This window comes from Callithrix jacchus, chromosome 7 (genome assembly GCF_049354715.1).
Source record: "Callithrix jacchus isolate 240 chromosome 7, calJac240_pri, whole genome shotgun sequence".
Lineage (NCBI taxonomy): Eukaryota > Metazoa > Chordata > Mammalia > Primates > Cebidae > Callithrix > Callithrix jacchus.
In genome coordinates this window covers 101383071-101402638 of record NC_133508.1, presented here as the reverse complement: position 1 = coordinate 101402638, position 19568 = coordinate 101383071, and the positions used below count along the sequence as shown (strand labels likewise).

Here is a 19568-nt window from a genome sequence, read left to right as displayed (position 1 = left end):
ACCCCGTCCTCGTCCAGAATGCCTGGACTCTCCAGAGCTGGCAGGCTGGAATGCTGAGTCAACAGAACTGCAGAAATAGTGGCCTTTTTCTGTAGGAACTCCCTCCTGTCGTAGGCAGACTCAGCTTGCTACTGCTGGTTGGCTGGAACTCCAAGCTAATGAACCCCAACTTGTGAGGTAAAAATGGGGCCCTCAGGATGGTGCTGCTTGACTCCCTGGATTCAGCCCCCTTTCTATGGGAATATATGGATGGATCTGGTGCCTCACTGGGATTCTAGGACCAGAGTTATGTAAAACACCTGGGTCTCCATGCGTGTGCATGGCTGCTCTGCTGAGATTACACATAGCTCTGTGTATCGGACCCAAGGCCCTGGTAGCAGGGGCTTGTGAGAGGAATCTCCTGATCTGTGAGATGCAAATATCTGTGGGAAAAGCATGGTTTCCTGGGTGGGGTCGCACAATCACTCACTGCCTCCCTTGTTTGGGGGTGGGGATTTTGTTGGCTTCATGCCACTACCAGGTGGGCTCTCATCTCACTCGGCTTTTCTTCATGGGTTGAACTGATCGCCTAGTCAGTTCCAGTGTGAGAACCTGGATACTTCAGCTGAAGGTGCCAAATTCACTTGCTGCTCTGAGTTTTTTTTTCTTTTTTAAATTGTGAATGGATACTGAATTTCTTTTCACCTATTGAGAGGATCATATGGTTCTTCTTTCTTATACTAATTGACATTGTTCAAATTTTGCAAATGTTAAACCAAGGTTACATTTCTAGTATAAACTCCATATAGTCGTGATGAACTATCTTATTTATCATAATTAATCATGACCGAGTATAGTTTATATCATGAATGTAACCTTGATTTAACATTCAAAAAATCTAACAAATTTAAATAGTGTATTATATATATACATTTAGATTAAATTTACTAAAATTTTTGCATCCATGTCTTTGAGGTGTATTGATCTGTAGTTTTCATGTGCTGTCTTTGGTTTTGTTATTGAGGTAATGCTGACTTTGTAACATGTGCTGGGAAGCATTCCCTTCTATTTTCTGAGTTTGTGTATATTAATGTTTTCCTTGAATGTGTGGGAAAATTCTCCAGTGAAGCCATCTATCTGGGTTTAAAGTTGTGTTTGCACGAGAGCTTTTAACTATATGTTCCTTTATTAGATATAGGATTATTCAGGCTATCCATTTCTTTTTAAATGAGCCTTCATAGATGTTGCCTTTCAAGAAATTTGTTCATTTCAACTATGTGGTTGAATTTATTAGTCAGAAAAAGTTTTTATTTTACCTTAATTTGAGAGAGATACAGGGTATAAAATTCTATATTTAATATTCCTGTCAAGCACTTTAAAGTTGTCATTTATGATATTTTGACTTGCAGGGTTTCTGGCATGAAGATATTGGTTATTCTTATCTTTACCAATGTGTAACATGTCGAGTTTCTTTTTATCCTTTGCTACTTTTAAGATTTTTCTCTTTGTTTCTGAGCTTCAACAATTTGAAATGATGTGCTTTGGTATGGTTTCTTTATATTTCTGTTTCTTGAGATTCATTGAACTTCTTGGTCTGTGAATTTGCTGACTTCATCAAATTTGGAAAATTTTCTGTCATAATTATTTCTTCAAATATTTTTTCTCTCCCCTCCTCTGGAACACCATTTATATGTATCTTACACCACTTGCTATTGTCCCATAGCTCATGGAGACTCTTGTTTCTTTTCAATCTTTTTTCTGTCTTTTTAAAAAGAGACTACATTGGTACACCTCCAAGTTCATGGGTCATTTCTTCTGCAATGTCTAACTTGCTGTTCTTCCCATAAAATATATATTATATTGTTAAATATTTATTTTTATCTCTAGATATTTCACTGGTCTTTCTTATGTCTTCCATTTTTTCATCATATTCATGTTTTTCTTTAGATACTGGAGTATGTTTTGTAAGATGGATAATAGCTGCTTTAAAGTCTGTATCTATTAATTCTATCCTCTCTATCACTTATGGATCTATTTATATTAATTTTTCTTTTGGTTGTGGGTTATATTTTCCTGCTTATTTGTATGACTTTTTTTTTATGGGATGCTGGACATTGTAAATTTTAGGTGGTTAGGTGCTAAATTTTCTTATGTTTCTTTAAATCTGGTTGTCCTTCATTCTGGCACACAGTTCAGTTTGTTGTGAAAATCAGTTTGATACCTAATATGGCCCCACTATAAAGCATAGCTCCTCTAAATTCTAGTCAGTATCTGTTAAATTATAATGTCTCTCCACTCTAGCTGGCAGGATTTCCAGCTCTTTGCGAGGCTTATGTAAGTTTAAAAAATCATTAGGATCTTATATTCCTCGGGGCAAATATGACTTTAGAAAACAACATAACAGAACGGATCCAAGATGGCCGATCGCTAACATCCCGGGATTGCAGCTCTCAGGGAAGGCGCAGAGAACTAGAGGACGCCACACTTTCAGACCAATTCTGGTTGCTCACGGAGCAGAAGATCCCCCAGTGGAGGAAACACACGGGTGGCCAGCGTGACTCTCGTGGCCAGTGCAGCGGTTCCGCCGGCACCTCGGCGCGGCAGCTCTTGGAGCAGAGTAAACAGGTTTGGAGGACCCACATGGGTCCCCAGCACAACACCAGAGCCCGGCGCAGCAGCTGTGACGACACCTCGGCGTGGCAGCGCTCGGCGCAGAGTAAACGGGACTGGTTCGCCTTCTGACTGAGGTTTGGAGCCCCGGGAAGGCAGAGTCGCCTACTACGGACACAAGAAGGAAGCCAGGCAGGAGAATCCTGGGCAGAAAAGCACCATCAGTTATAACGCCGCTGCTCTGGCCCTGGGAACTAACAACCTGGATGCCCACTCAAGAGACCTAATCTGAAAGTTGGTAAATTCAAAGACGGCAGGAGGATGAATTTACAATGATGGGAAGAAACCAGCATAAAAAAGCTGAGAATACTCAGTCAGAACGCCTCTCCCTCTAAAGATGATCACAGTTCCACATCAACAATGGAACAAGGCTTGATGGAGAATGAGCGCATCCTGATGACAGAATCACTCTTCAAGGAATGGATAATAAGAAACTTCTGTGAGTTAAAAGAACACGTTGTAGCCCAATGTAAAGAAACTAGGAACTTTGAAAGAAGGTTTGATGAAATCCTATTGAGAATAGACAACTTAGAGAGGATTATAAGTGAATTAATGGAACTGAAGAATACAATACAGGAACTCCAAGAAGTATGCACAGGTTTAAACACTAGAATTGTTCAAGCAGAAGAAAGGATATGAGAGGTCAAAGTCCAACTTAATGAAATAAAACGTGAAGAAAAGATTAGAGAAAAAAGGATAAAAAGGAATGAGCAAAGTCTCCAAGAAATGTGGGACTATGTGAAAAGACCAAATTTACGTTTGATAGGTGTACCTGAATGTGACAGAGAGAATGAATCCAAGCTGGAAAATACCCTTCAGGATATTATTCAGGAAAATTTTCCTAAACTAGCAAAGCAGGTCAACATTCAACCCCAGGTAATACAGAGACCACCACAGAGATATTCCTCAAGAAGAGCAACCCCAAGGCACATAATCGTTAGATTCACCAGGGTTGAAACGAAGGAGAAAATACTAAGGGCAGCCAGAGAGAAAGGTCATGTTACCCACAAAGGCAAGCCTATCAGACTTACAGCAGATCTCTCAGCAGAAACTCTACAAGCCAGAAGAGAGTGGGGGCCAATATTCAACATCCTCAAAGAACAGAGCCTTCAGCCCAGAATTTCATATCCAGCCAAACTAAGCTTCACAACTGAAGGAAAAATAAAATCTTTTATGAACAAGCAAGAACTCAGAGATTTTATTACTACCAGGCCTGCTTTACAAGAGCTTCTGAAAGAAGCATTACACACAGAAAGAAACAACCAGTATTTGCCTTTCTAAAAATACACCAAAAAGTAAAGAGCACCAACATAAAGAAGAATTTACACCAACGAATGGATAAAACAGCCAGTCAACATCAAATGGCAGTAACCCTAAATTTAAATCGACTAAATCCCCCAATCAAAAGACACAGCCAAAACCCAACGGCAGGTTACATCCAGACCTGTTTCACATGCAAGAATACACAAAGACTCAAAACAAAGGGATGGAGAAAGATTTACCAACCAAATGGAGAGCAAAAATAAATAATAAATAAATAAAAAGCAGGAGTTGCAATTCTTGTATCGAATAAAATAGATTTTAAAGCAACAAAGATATAGTGGTAAAAGGATCAATGCAACAACAAGAGCTAACGATCCTAACACCCAGATACATAGAGACTTAGATTCAATGAGACAGAAAATTAATAAGGATATCAAGGACTCGAACTCAGATCCGGAACAAGTAAACTTAATAAATATTTATAGAGCTCTCCACTTCAAATACACAAAATATACATTCTTGTTAATACCACATCACACCTACCCATAGGTTTAAATGAAACATTGATTGGCCATTATTAATACCCAATTTTTTCAGAATAAAGCAATATTTCCATTTACTCTCCCTCTTTCTCTTCCTCTTTCTTCCTCTCCTTTACTTATTTTTTATTTTTTTTTTCTTTCCTTCTCTCAAAAAAAAGAAATCAACGTGTAAACCTCTAGATCCAGGTTGGCAATGTCTCTCTCATTGCTTGAATTCCTTCCTTCCCTTCCCTCCCTCCCTCTCTCCTTCCCTCCCTCCCCCCTTCCTCCCTTCCTTCCTTCCTTCATCCCTGCCTTCCTCCCTACCGTCCTCCTTCCCTCCCTTCCTGCCTTCCTCTCCCCCCAAAAAAAGAAAACAACATAACTTGATTTATGCCTTTTATTCCCTATTGACAAATTTTTTCTTCAAAAAATTAAGCAGTATTTCCTTTTTTATTCAACCATTTGCCTTTATATTAAAGCCACAAATTATAAAAACAAAAATGTTTAGTGTCACTAAAATATGCAAATCAAATGACTGTGAAATAAAATGTCACAATATTAAGTTTAAAAAAAGTAAAATGAAAAACCCTAATGCTTGTTCATTTTAAATTTCTCACACAGCTTGGTGTACCATAAATTGTAACATGTTTTTGAAAAGGAGCTTTCCTTGTATAACAAGAAGAATAAAACTTATTGTATCCTTCCATTAGTAATTTGACTTTCGGTAACATTTACAAGTGAACTTTTTTGCTTCCTTTACATTCCTGCCTTCTGATAAAAATCTCATAGGACCCTGGGGAATACAGCCCTTCCCGCCTCAACCCTGCTCAGACAGAGAACCCGAGCAAGACCTAAGCCAACCCATGTATCCTATTTCTCTGGTCACAGGGAGGGGGAATGAGGGGAGAGAAAGAGGTATAGGGGAGGGAAGAAGGCTGTAGAGAGAGAGAGAGAACCCCTTAAAATATGGGAGCAAAACACCAAAGAAGGAGTTCTCTTAGGAAAAAAAAATCATATGTATTTGTGACTCATATTAAAACTGTCTTAGTTCATTTAGTGGTGCTATAAAGAAATGCCTGAGAATGGGTAATTTATAAGGAAAACAGGCATATTTGGCTCATAATTCTGCTGGCTGAAAGACTGGGCATCTGGTGAAAGCTGTTTCCACTCATGGCAGAAATGAAGGGGAGCCCATGTGTGCACAGGTCACATGGCAAGAGAGGAGGCAAGAGAGGGAGGGGCGATGCCAAGCTCTTGTTTGTTTTGTGAGACAGGGTCTTGCTCTGTCACCCAGGCTAGAGTGCAAAGGCACAACCATGGCTCATTGCAGCCTCAACCTCCTGGGCTCAAATGTTCTTCTCACCTCAGCCTCCCATTTAGCTAGGACCATGGGCATGTGCCACAATGCCCAGCTAGTTTTTTGATTTTTTGTAGAGATGGGGTCTCACTATATTGCTCAGGCTGATCTCAAATACTTGCTTCAAGCAATCTTCCCACCTTGGCCTCCCAAAGTGCTGGAATTACCGGGTTGAGCCTCCATTCCCAGCTGCCAAGCACAATTGGCTTTCCTGGGAACTAATGAAGAACTTACTTGTCCACCATACTCCTCCACCCTCCTTCCCTGCCCAAGGGAAGGTATTAGTCTATTCATAAGGGATCTGCTCCCATTACCCAAATGCCTCCTATTTTCCAACTTTGGGGATCAAATATCAACATGAGATTTGGGGGACAAACATCTAAACAATAGCATCGTATATGTTTGTAACTCATATTAAAATTCCTCCTTTTCAGGAGAGAGGAAGGGAAAAGCCCTAAGCCATGGCGTTTATTAATAAGGGAGGTTCCACTGGATTCTGTGCTACAGACAAATCCATGGTAAAGTTTTCAGGCTACATTCTGGGAGAGAAATTGATGGAATGAATTATATGCATAAGAAGGGACCAATAAAGCATATCAAATTGATAAAAATCAGTTGAAAGCACTGAGTGCGTTTATTCTAAAAAAGAGATGCAAGAGGAGTTAGGAGAAAGATATGATAAATATCTTCTGAGATTTCAAGGGCAATTTCACAAAGCAGAAATGGCCTTATTTATGTTGTTTCCAAGGACAAGTGGCAATATTTTCTTTTCTGCCCTAATAGCCTTATTTGAATCCTGCCTTCCACCAATCGCCAAGGCCATCTCGAGGTCCTCAGTGTCTGACATGGCGCCTGGCATACTAATACCAGCTTGATCTAAGGAAAAGGAAGTGGCTTGTGGCATCTGGCAGGCCTGCATTTGAACTTCAGCTTTGTTAAGAAGTACATAACCTTAGGGAACTTTCTTTAACCTTTTCTGCACACCTTCTTTATGAAATGGAGATAATTTCTCATTTCTGGAATGGTTGACTCTCAAAAGGTGTTAGATACAAGCCAGAACTGAAGAGGATTATGGCTATTTGAATGCTTCTGGAATTACCAAGCCTCCTATCTCTAAAAAATCCAGGCAGAGACTAACTAGTTGCTTGGCAGAAGTCATTTTCTCCCCTTTGTTTATAATTTTTCCCATGTCTGTACTTAAAAATACAGGTAATATTCATTCTAATGCTAATTCACTTGTTAAACACAAGATGGCAGTCAAGGTTTAATTTTGGGGAATAAAAAAGCTAGCACTCCTTAAAAATGCATTAAATATATAATTATGTAAACAGATAAAAACAATGATTAATTCAATAACCCTGAAAGGAAAGCACAAACATCTATTAAAAGAATCTACAATGTTTTCCATATAAAGGGGATCCAACATAGGTATACCAAAAGAAAAATTACTTATCTTTTGTGAGTTAAAACATGCTCACAAAATCAGACACCAAAGAAATGTAGAAAAAATATGTATCAGCCCCTTAATTTAAAAGACAGGACAACTAAGTCCAGAGTATAATTTACAAATATAAAAAAGATTTTTATTGGTATTTGATATTACACAGATGTTTTATATAGAAGAAAAAACTGATGTTGTTTAATAATAAAAAAAAAACACAACTTCTTCACAAAAGGTAGATTTGATTGTGCTTGCACTTGGGTAGGCAATATTTTTACAATTCCCTGAACAATTTAAGCTTTTAATAAGTGCATATTAGTAGGCAAGTAAGAAATTGTTTAGTTTTAATTTGCAAATAAAATTTGTATTTATCAATAACCTCAGGAAAACTTGCTAATCTGTTTGTGCCTCCATTTCTCTCATTGGTAAATTAGAGATAATATCTATCTGCACCTTTAAAGAATTTCTGGGGCATTGGGGGATGGGGGATGGGGGATGGGGGATGGGTCTTAGGGGCGGTCATCCATTGAAAAGGAGGTTAGGAATCTGGTCTTGAGGCTGCCAACAAGGCAAGCAAAGTGGTCTGACTTGGAGTACAGGTTGATTTGTTGTGGCTCTGACGGAAGATGATGGGTATTATTGTGGGCTACACTTAACGTGTGACTATCAACTCCACAGGATGGCCAGTATGACATGAGGCAATGAAGGGAGAATGCCTAGCATACAGAAAGCACTTAGCCATGTTAGTTCCTGTTCCTTCTATACCTCTTTAGTATAAACAAGAAGCAGTATTCTTTTCTAAAGCTACAGTGAATGTAAACCACCACAACAATTGATAAGTTTTATTTAGACAACTTGCTAGCTGCCAAAGCTTAGATACTGATAAAGACTTTTCCGTTGTCGCAGAAGCAATCATTAGCTAGGGTATGGCAGTAAACGTACTTTTAAATGTGTATAAGCAAGAAGACTCAAAAGAACAGCTTTCATTGCTTTCTGATTTTATATCTTTTACTATTTCTCTGGAGAACTTAAATACAAAATACTGATTATAGATTCATCCCCTTTAGTGGAAATAAAGAATATTCATGAATAGCCAAAGACACTCAAGGCAATAGGAAAGAAAAAAGTCCTTAGAAAGGAAAACCAAACCAAATGATTGGTTAGTGAATATTTATGAGCTGCTTATAATGACAATAGGTTTCTATTAATAGTAACAAGACTTTAAAAATTGGAGGTTTTGCATAAAATATTCATGATGGCCATTTATATTTCCAGTTTTCAATCACTGTTTTTGACTACACTGTAGAACTTTCAAAATACAACCCTAAATCTTTACATTAGAATGAACCTTAAAAGTCTGCAACTTAATTTTATTTTTCCTATAATTAACTGCCTTCACATTTAATCCTACTCCTAGTTGAAAAACCAGAGTGAGTACAGATCTTTCAACTAACATTATTTGAGTGCCTACTACTTGGCAGGCCCAGGCACCATGCTAAGCACAGAGAATGCAAAGGAACACTAACATCCTTGCCCTAGTTTCTCTTCATGAACAGATGAATTTCCACATAGCACATGGTGAAAGACATGGGAACAGAGAATATGAGAGAGGATGGCGAAACTGGGAATGCCTGAGTTTGCTAGAAACGGTCTCCACAAAAAGACATTTGGGCCAGATCTTCACCATCCTTGTAAAGCATTTCACCAGGCAGAAGAAATGATGGAGGCGCAGTGGAGAAGGAAAAAGAACCAGAGGCATATAGGAACTACAATAAATGTAGCTAAGTGGTGTTTTCTAACCTGAGAAAAGACAAATTTTACATGTTTCCAACAGATTGTTTTTATTCTCTGAAAAGTTGGGTGGCATGAACTTCCATCTCCTCCTCTCCCCAGGAACTATAATTTATTGAATGCCTATGTGTGGTGCTATATTATTTTATATATATGATTTCATTCAAGAGATCAAATGCAAAACAACTTTGCAAGGTAGGTAAGGCTACCTCCATTTAACAGATAAGGAAACAAGTTCAGAATAGGTAAGAATTTCTCCAAGATCTGTCTGACTCTGAAGCTCATACTCTTCCCTCCATACTGCTTCCAAAGAGATTTTTTTTGACCTGCAAATTGAATGAGGGCCACAGTTAAGTTTTAAAAGCATGAATAATAGCAAACTTTATGAGTGCTTACCATGCACCAGATACCGCTTGAAGCATTTTGCATATATTAATTTATTTAAGCCTCACACTTCCCTGGGAGGTAGGTACACTTATTACTGCCACTTAACAGATAAATCTGAGGTCCAAAAAGTCAGTGACCTTCCTCAAGGTCACAGAGCTGGTAAATGGCAGAGCCAAAATTCAAATCCAGACAGTCTGGCTCCAGTGCTCCGCATTTAAGAGCTCCATATTCCATCTTTTAACTAGCCAAATCCTAACTCTAGACCAACAGCAAAGACCTTGCTGATCCCAGGCAGAAGGTACAAAGTGGTAAAGAGGTCTTAGGACTCCAAATAATAGTGAGAAAAAAAATTCAGTGTGGCTTAAGAATAGGGTATTGATTGATGAGAGGAGGGAAGGGAGTAGCAGGAAAAACAGGTTTCTCTTTTTCTTCAATGCTATGCAAACAAAGGGTTCTCAATTTACATTTCCTGTTTTTTTTTGAAACAGGAAATTTCACCATAAGAAAAGCATTTTCGAATATTAAAAACTGAGAGATGCATAATATGGTATGCACAACATAGACCAATTACTCATGTGCATAGATCGCCAAACATTTTCTACTTGAGTCTCTATGAATTGTCCTCTTTATCACACCCCACGTATTTTGATGAAACAAGACTTTTGATAATTATTTGAAAAGAAGTTGAATTTTGCCATTCTATTTAGATTTTTTAGATTTTACTATACCTCTAACATTTGCTTAGTCAATATTTATGCCACAATAAAATGCAGATAAATGTATCTTTTAAAAACTGTATTTAAATAGTGGGGTTTTTGACTAATCAGCACCAGTGTTTCAAAGCAGCAAATATCATTTGATCTAAATATATTCTCATCAACCACCAGATGGCATAAGGTGTGAGGGTTTTATTTTGACAGGGTCACTATGCACATGATAATTTGACCTGTAACTTTGAAATATTGTATTTGGAAAAATGTTCCAGCACTCAAACAACTCACAATTATTTTAGCCATATGTAGAAGTAGATGGATAAATTGAAAGTGACATGGTTCTACTTTTTCTAAATGTTGGGGTTCTGTGGGATGTTGGCATTACATAATGAATCGATGATCAAACAAATAAAACAGTTCTGTTAAAGGAAATAAAAAAGGAAGTCACGTCAAAGCAAAGTTAACCTTATATTCTAAGTAGGTTTCTTCAACTCCAAAAGAACTTAAAACATGCCTTCAAGAAAAAAAAGTGCTTATACTCCTTAAAGTTTTGCTTGATAAAAACTTTTTACTCTCTGTAGTTTATCCTGAAAGCGGAAAAGTCTATCAAATGCCAAAGCTTTTCTCTACTTTAGGTTGAAAGAAAGTTGTTACGGAATTAACAGAAGAAAGAAAATCCAACTGAAAAACTCAGTCTGAAGTACATGATATTAAATGATAGAAAAGTATATTTTAATATACTCAATTAAAAAAAAATGTACTCAATCCTGGCTAGGCACAGTGGCTCACGCCTGTAATCCCAGCACTTTGGGAGGCCGAGGTGGGCAGATCATGAGTTCAGGAGATGGAGACCATCCTGGCTAACACGGTGAAACCCTGTCTCTACTAAAAATACAAAAAATTAGCCAGGATTGTGGCATGCACCTGTAGTCCCAGCTACTCAGGAGGATGAGGCAGGAGAATCACTTGAACCCAGGAGGCGGAGGTTGTAGTGAGCCGAGATCGCACCAATGCATTGCAGTCTGGGCAACAGAGTGAGATTCTGTCTCAAAAAACAAAACAAAACAAATACACACACACACACACACTCAATTCCTCAATTGCTACACAAATTCAAAATGCAGCACGTTATCTCTATTAGTCATGTCTTTCCATTTAGAAAAGAGGGCACATTGTTAACAGTAAATTGAAGAGCTAGAAATTGAGATAAATGAGAGAAATGCAAAAAATAGGATCCTTAATTCTGCAACCTTTATGGTAGCACATTCACTGAGTACCTTGGAATCAGCACACCAGAATAAAAGACCAGCACCACACAGCTAATACCACAGAACTGAAATGGCATCTTTGCTCTAACAAGATGAAGCAGAAAAACTGCCTTCAGGTGTCAAGAGACCAAAGATAAGATTAAGGTTCCTTCCTTAATGTGGTCTAAGAGGCAATGACGTATAAAGATACAATAATTTATGTTTGTATTTTGCTATATCCTTCCTCATTACATTTAGTATATTTGGTTCTTGAATGAGAAATCTGCAGGAGAAGAGACAATGTTTGGAGTTACAGAAAGGAGGAAAAGCTAACTGATGATATATAATTTTTTGCTTTTTTAAAAAAGCCATTACTAAGTCACATGTTGATAAGGTTGATGGAAATGAGAGTAAGGGAAATAATGGGGAGGATATTACAAGATTTCTCCACTGTGGATGGTGTCCTATCTCCATCTTTGGCAGCCAATATGTAGCAAAGATATTTCCTACCTGGGTTCATAGGAAAGCAAGAAATGATTCTTTCCCTTATTCTTGTTCTTATACTTAGAAAAGGGAGTAAGTTGCTATTTTCAAGGGTTCCTTCTGTAATTTCCAGGTTGGACAGTAGAAAGTGGAATAACAGACAATTCAAGTTAAGGTACGCATTCAAGACACTTAATATTTCTTACTTTAAATTCCATTCTTTATGATGCTGTAGATCCATTTTCTTCCATTTGTAATACCGTCCAATGAATTTTGGATCTTTGAGCACTGAAATTAGAATATTAAAAAAAGAAGCTATGTATACATTCTTTAATAATAGTTAAAAGTTAAAAATCATTCACTTCTTGGTAAGTTGATATGTGGCAATAGCACACACTATATAATTCAAGTCATATTTCAATGCTCAGAAACTTTCCAAATTACTTGCTTTTATTGGAACATTGTAATGTTAGATATTGTTTGAAATAGGTAGATTGTAACTTGGAAGTTTTTTTCATTATAATGAAAAACATTATATATCCTTTACAGTGTTAAATAATATTTATAGGAGACCATTGTTTTAGACTGAGCATGTACCCTAGGCATTAACAGACCAAACCAAAATGGAGTCACTTGTTCTGTCACGCAGTAAAACTGAAACTTTAAGGAAGCAGGAAAATCTTACAAACAGACGAGTGTTTTCAAAAGAAGAGATTCACAGCCACCAGTCAGAAGGGGCCCAGTCAACTTGAAGTGGCATGATAAGGAAGTCCCCTGTGTTTTAACCCTTAAAAGGAAGTAATTAAAGTGCCTTATGTTAACCAATCCATTTTTTGTATTATTCTGTCTTCTTATTCCTGCTCTAGCTACCTTATGAGAACTAACTGTTCTGCTGTGCTCCAGAGAGCACTTAACTATTTTTAAGATGAGATGTTGCCTGATTCATGAATTACTAATGCAAGCCAATTAGCTCTTTAAATTTATTGAAATATAGCCCAGCCAACAACGTGAAACCCCATCTCTATGAAAAATACAAAACTTAGCCAGGCGTGGTGGCACACGCCTGTAATACCAGCTACTCAGGTGGCTGAGGCACAAGAGTTATTTGAACCCAGGAGTCGGAGGTAGCAGTGAGCTGAGATCACACCACTACACTCCAGCCTGGGTGACAGAGTGAGACTCTCTCTTAAAAATAAATAAAAATTTAAAAAGAGGAATTTTGCTTTTAGCAACAATAATGAAGAGAGTATTAAAATAACTCATATAAAACCCAGATATCACAGTTTAACAAAATTCTAATTCAAATTGAAATTTTGAAGTTGGATATGACATTAAAAACCTTGCTTGATCTTTCACAGAGCAAGAATCTCCAACAGATGATCATCCAGGCTCTGAACAAATTACTTGTCAACTACAGAAAATGCACCACTTTGTAGCTGGGAGACTGCCCACTCCATTGGTAGGTAAGGGTTACAGTGTCCTTCCTGCATCTGACTGCAGTGAGTTTCCACTGGTCTTGGTTCTAACCTCTGGAGTGACACTAAGTTCATCCTCTGCCACAGGAGACAGCCCTCTAATAGCTCACAGGGAAGCCTCAGTTCTTTCAACTATTTCTTAGGATATGATTTTCTAGAAACGTAACCATCTGTAATTTCCTGGTGATAAATTCGTTGATGTTCCTATTAAACTTTGTGTCCAGAACTGGATCAACTGGTTTGAAGCAAAGATGCAAATGGGCTTACTACCTCCCTTGCTCTGTGCACTATCAATTCAACTCAGACCTGCATTAATATTTTCTGAAATTCACATTATATCACCACTGGCTCATATGTTTGTGGTTAATTACAAGCTACACCTTCAATCAACTTCATATAAGATTTATTAAAAACCTACTATGTTTAAGGCACTGGTAATTTTTACATGAAATATTATTAAGCCAGATCATATGCCCATATATACTTCATCTATTTTCCTATTTCTTATTATTGTTCTGAGCTTAGCTTACAGTCTTGAACTATTTAGCCAGCTAGATGCTCTCCACCAGTCTTGGCTTTGTCTGGGGCCGCCTTCTTCTTCTCTTCCTCTTTCTCTTCCTTCTTCCTTCTTCCTCTTCCTCCTCCTCCTCTTCCTCTTCTTCTTTTTTTGTTCTGAGATGGGGTCTCACTCTGTCACCCAGGCTGGAGTGCAGTGGCATGACCATAGCTCACTGCCACCTTGTGTTCCTGAGCTCAACGGATCTTCCCACTCAAGACTCCCAAGTAGCTGGGACTGTGGGCACATGCCACCATGCCTGGCTAATTTTAAAATTTTTTGAGAGATGGAGTCTCACCATTTTGCCCAGGCTGGTCTTAAACTCCTGGGCTCAGGCAATCTTCCTGCTTTGGCCTCCCAAAGCATTGGGATTACAGACACGAACCACCATGTCCAGCCTGGGGCTTTCTTCTTAATAATGATTAATTTACCCCTTTTAGCTTGATGACATTTGCCATTGATAGAAAAAAAAACAACATTGTAACTGAATAGTTTCCTTTTTTACATGATTTTTCACGAGCAATGTTTTTGTCTATTCCTTAATTTATTTTCTTGCCTCAAACAGATGTAAGTATACATACATGCCTATTCTCATAGACTTTATTAGTACTTTTTATTGGTATTTGAATATATACTCCTCCCTTCCATTAAAGAAGTAAATCTTAGCTCCCCAGAGTTCTTGTGAGGTTTCATTATTTCCTTTAGATGATTATAATAATTATCATTAGCAGATTTTTTTTTTTAACAGTCTCACTCTTTCCCCCAGGCTGGAAGGCAGTGGTACAATCTGGGCTTACTGCAACCTCCACCTCCCAGGTTCTCTCATGCCTCAGCCAGCGAGAGTAGCTGAAATTATAGGTGTGCGCCACCATGCCTGGCTAATTTTTCTATTTTCAGTAGAGATGAGGTTTCACCATGTTGGCCAGGCTGGTCTCAAATTCCTGGCCTCAAGTGATCCACCTGCCTTGGTCTCCCTAAGTGTTGGGAGTACAGGTGTGAGCTACTGCATCCAGCCAGAATTTTTGTTTGCGGGGCACAGGTAAAATAGATATGGTTACCATTAGAATACCCACTGTACAGGTGGGCAAACAGACATAGAGAGGTTGAGTAATATCTTCTCATTGGGACTCTTCATTACTCTTAGCCAAAATTTAAAATTTAATCTCTCACGAATGCTATTTCCTTTTGAAGTTTCTATTTAAGGATAATTCATATCTTTTCTTAAACTTTTTGAGATTGCCTTTCCTCATTTTATATTTGAATATATGTATGGCTGTCTCTTCCTTATATATTATGAAAATCAAAATGACAGTCATCTTTCCTGAATCGTCCCATTAGTTTTCTATCATTGACTCATTTTCTTCATTGCTTTCTCCATCATCTGAGAGATGAAAATGCCACAGTACTTTGTACAAACTTTTAACCTTCTCATATTTTATCCCTATGATTTTTTTCACTCATCTGTCTCCTACCAATTGCCTGTAAACTCCCTGAAGAGCTTAACACAATACATGTCTTCTTGTCTCCCACGCATAGCCAATTGTCTAAATATAGAAGGTGCTCAAGGAATGACACTGAACGGAGAGAAACAACAAAAGAATGAGGACAGGAGATGGAGAGAAGAAAGGAACCATGTAACTTTAGCAGAAGTTCTTCAAGTTGAAATTCCTTCATCACTGTGATATCTTGCACGTGTGGCAGTTTTGTTGCAAGCTGGTAGGAAAGCATCCTCTATTGCCTCCACAGTAGAGTTCTTCTTCCTTTTCTATTGTGCCTTCTGCAGATTCCAGGGCATTGCTTCTACTCTGCTTTTTTTTTTTTTTCTGTGATACTTCTCTTGTCCAACATCTGTAGAGGTTGCCCTGAATTTTTTTTCCACTACCAGAATGGTCACATCCCAAAAAGAATAATAGCACCGACTTGCCTCAGCATGTTCTATTTTCACAGATGCTCTCTCATGCTAACCACAGAGCAACATAAAGTAGGATGGAATATTTTTGTCAATCAATAGAAATGAAAACCAAAGTACAAAGAATTAAGTGACTACCTTAAATTCACTTACCTACATATGGCAAAACTGATACAGGGCTAAGGAGTTTCTAACTTCTGACATCATGCTCTTCCCACTAGGGCCTGCCCAGCCTTGGTTGCACATTGTGGTCACCTGGGGAGCTTTAAAAACTACTACTGCCTGGTCCTACTCCCAGAGATCCTGATGTAATTGGTTTTGGGTGTGCCCTCTATATTGAAATTTTTACAAGCTCCTCAGGTGGTTCTAATGAGCAGTCAAGACTGAGAACCACTGCATTAGAGTCAGATGATACTGCTTCTTGCATCTAAATGTGTTTTGGAGACACTTGCCCTTATTGATGGCTTAAAGACTCAAAGCATAAAAGTCTCCTAGGGTGAAGCAAACATCCCCATCATGCTTCAGGCTGTTTGGTTTGTCTTGATGACAGCAAACAAACATCAGGAAGCCTAGGCTAAGTACTACAGAGTACACTGGTCTGGAGGAATTCTTTTCCTCTAACATAAACATTTCCGTATGGGGATCATATTCTGTCATTAAGGCACTGTTGCCCACAACCATATGTATTGGTTTGTTCTCTGCCAAATCTTTTACTTGCCATTTTTCATCATTGCCTATGCTTATGAACTAAGCATTTGTAGTTATTTACAAATATGCTACATGTACTTCTGAGTTTGAATTTAAATCTCATACATGCAGAGATAACAATTTATGGGATTTATCAGATTCAAAGTTGATAAAATTCAAATTGTTGATAAAATTCAACAATTTATGAGATTTATCAGATTACAATTTATCAGATTCAAAGTCTCCGATACTCTACAATATGGAGGCAGTAGAGTATCAGAGAAAGAGCAACAAATGTGGAGTCAGAAGATGTGGTTCAAGTCTCTGGACCACAGCCTACCGAATTAATAATATGCATACTTACTGAGAACTCACTACATGCTAGGCACTGTTTTAAGTGCTTCAACTCTATTAAGTCGGTGCTGTGATTATTCTCATTTTATGGATGAGAAAACTGGGACACAGAGAGGTTAAACACTTAACCAAAGCAACACAGCAGAGCCAGGATGAAACTCGGGTCAATCTGATCCCAGGATGTACATTGTTTACCAACATCTGATATTCTCCCTCACATGTATGACCTTAGGTAAATTACTTAGCTTTTCTGGTCTTATATTTCTCATCTTAAAACAAAGTAATAATAATAATATCTGGCACATAAGGTTGATATACCACCATGCAGGACATATATTAGGTGTCTAATAATACTGGTTGAATAAATGAATAAAAGAATGATAGACTGGGATGGCTAAAAATATATATGAGTATATTTCATAAACTGCATTACATAAGAATAAACTTACTATTATTATGATACCAATGACTATATATAGATTTGTGGCACAAGATAGGGAAAAGAGTTAATATCCAAAATCAAAATTTAACTACTTACCACTATTCATAAAAGATAAAGCTCTTAAAAATATGCTCAAGAGTTTAATAATCTTTCCAATGCTAAGAATGTAACTGTAGAAAATGAAGTTATTAGAAGTTTCTCTTTTATTTCTGAGTAGTTGAAGAAGCATTCTATAATCTAAAAGCTTCATCTTTATTATTGCCAGGAAATTAGGCCATTAAAAAAGATAGTGTTGGATCTCATCCAGCTGGACTATCAAAAGATAAAATGGCCAGCAGCACATGTGAAGTTTACATTTAATTTTTTTAAATTAAGTGCTGGTTATTATTCAAGGAAAGCTCTTGAAGCATTCTTATAACAATTCCCTAGGGGAAGAAAAGGCAGGGTGGTTGTGAAATCATGCACCAAGTGCTAGACTCAAAGTCTCAGAAATTCTTTTGGGCTAGAGATAACGATGACCAGTTACTGCCTTTCCAAACAGGGATGAATTACATACGGTTAGTGACAGATGTAGAAACAACAAAATTAAACATTTCGGGGGCCAAACTCTTTTTGAGGAAGAAACTGTGGTCAGTGGTTGCCTTATTATTTCCTTCCATTTTCAATTATTCTTTATTGCAAGACAAGCATTCCCAAATCTCCTTAAGTTTTCGCACATGCTTCTATTTTTTTTCTTCCTCTAGCAGTTTGGTGTTTCTAAGTGGCCCTATATATTTACACGTTATTCTAGAAAGCACCATCCTGTAACGATCTATTTTTTGGTGGAAGAAGTTTGACTCTGAGTGGTTCCCTAGAGTGTGCCAATCAATGTCTCTCAACTGTAATTAAGGGTTATTGCCCCCGAAGCCTATATGAGCTTCTCAGTGCCTCACACACAGTAGGTACACACAGCAGATGTGTTTGCTGAATTGACTAAGCTGCATTAACAAATCTGTGACCTGAATTAACCATTAAAGAACTCTGGTATCAAAATAATTAATATTTTATACTGATAGAACTGCTAAAGATTATATATCTCAATGTACCTTTTAATTATTTTGACCTATGAGTGAGAATGGTAACATATAAGCACAAAATAATTGCAGCCGACCTCCTGAAAGAACATGTGATTTCTTAAAAGTTATTGATCTAGTTTACCTTTTAAGGATATTTATTAAGCTTAGTACCATTTTTTGCCCTCAGTTGTGCCTTGAAACTAGATACTATTTTTCATGAAAAGAAACTATCACAATGATGAGATGAAATATAATGAGACCTCAAATTAAGGCAATGGTTATGGGGGTGGAGTAGAGTGGAAGCATTCCTAATGTTGCAGGAGATAAAATCAATAAGACTTAATGAGGGAGATCAAGAGATGTAGGAAACTTCTAAGATTCTGGCTTAGGTAAGAAAATGTAAAAATGGTCATCTACCACTAACCAAGAGAGCAAATAAAGGAAGAAGGATAGATTGGGGCAAGATAATGAATTCACTTTGAGACATCTTGAATATGAGTCTCATATAGGTGAGATGTCCCCTTCACAGTTATAAATATAACTCCATGTAAAATTCGGAAGAGGGGTCTAGCTAGAAATGCAGCTTTAGGAATCAGTGGCATGTAGGCAGCCATGGTAGTGGAAGAGGTCTGTCAGAGAGAGTAAGCAGAGAGGACTGAATGAAGAAGATATTGCCAAGGGAAGAGGCAGTGCAATGCTTAGGCGGGGAGATGAAAAAGCATGGATGTATGGTGTCCTGTAAATCATATTATGTGAATATTCCACATAACAATACAATAATTGTATTGTTAAGAGCACAGCTAATGAGAGTGCAAGTAAGAAGAGGACTAAAATGCAATTGTTGCATCTGGGAATTCAGGAATCTCTGCTACTGCAGAATACACCATTTTCGAAGGACGGCTGAAGCAAAGTCATATTCCAGTAAGTTTTTGCAGACTGGATAACCTAATTTTCATCCAGATAATGAAATAGTACTCTAAAGATCCAATTAAATAGAGCCAGAAAGTTGTCCAACTTTCCCATTCTGTCTTTTTAGGTCCTAATGATGGTAACAGTTGATTTTTCCTTTTAGGTTGATATAATTGAATAGCCCTATGTTCTTATGTTTGCTCGCTAAATTTCTACCTAATATTTCCTGTGGCTTAGAAGAGAAATAAAAAGGTTCTCTCTGGTGTGAAGGCTTTTCTCTGTGGTAAAGGGAGTAAAGTAAACCTCATAAGATTGAGAGCTTTTCT

General features: G+C 37.7%; 1 protein-coding gene across 3 annotated transcripts in view; it reads right to left on the bottom strand.

Annotated features, from left to right (window-relative positions):
• Positions 1–19568, bottom strand: part of UBE2U (ubiquitin conjugating enzyme E2 U) — an 84519-nt gene that overhangs the window by 27312 nt on the left and 37639 nt on the right. For 2 of the 3 annotated variants that reach the window (XR_013520161.1, XM_009001395.5), the window contains exon 8: positions 12062–12143. Coding sequence is in view for 2 of the 3 variants with exons in the window: in XM_009001395.5 (XP_008999643.3) it covers positions 12062–12143 (82 nt within the window). In the remaining variant the exon portion in view is untranslated. Of the gene's footprint in view, positions 1–7430; positions 9352–12061; positions 12144–19568 lie in introns of those variants that run through there. The other variant, XM_035251731.3, reaches the window with a different exon arrangement.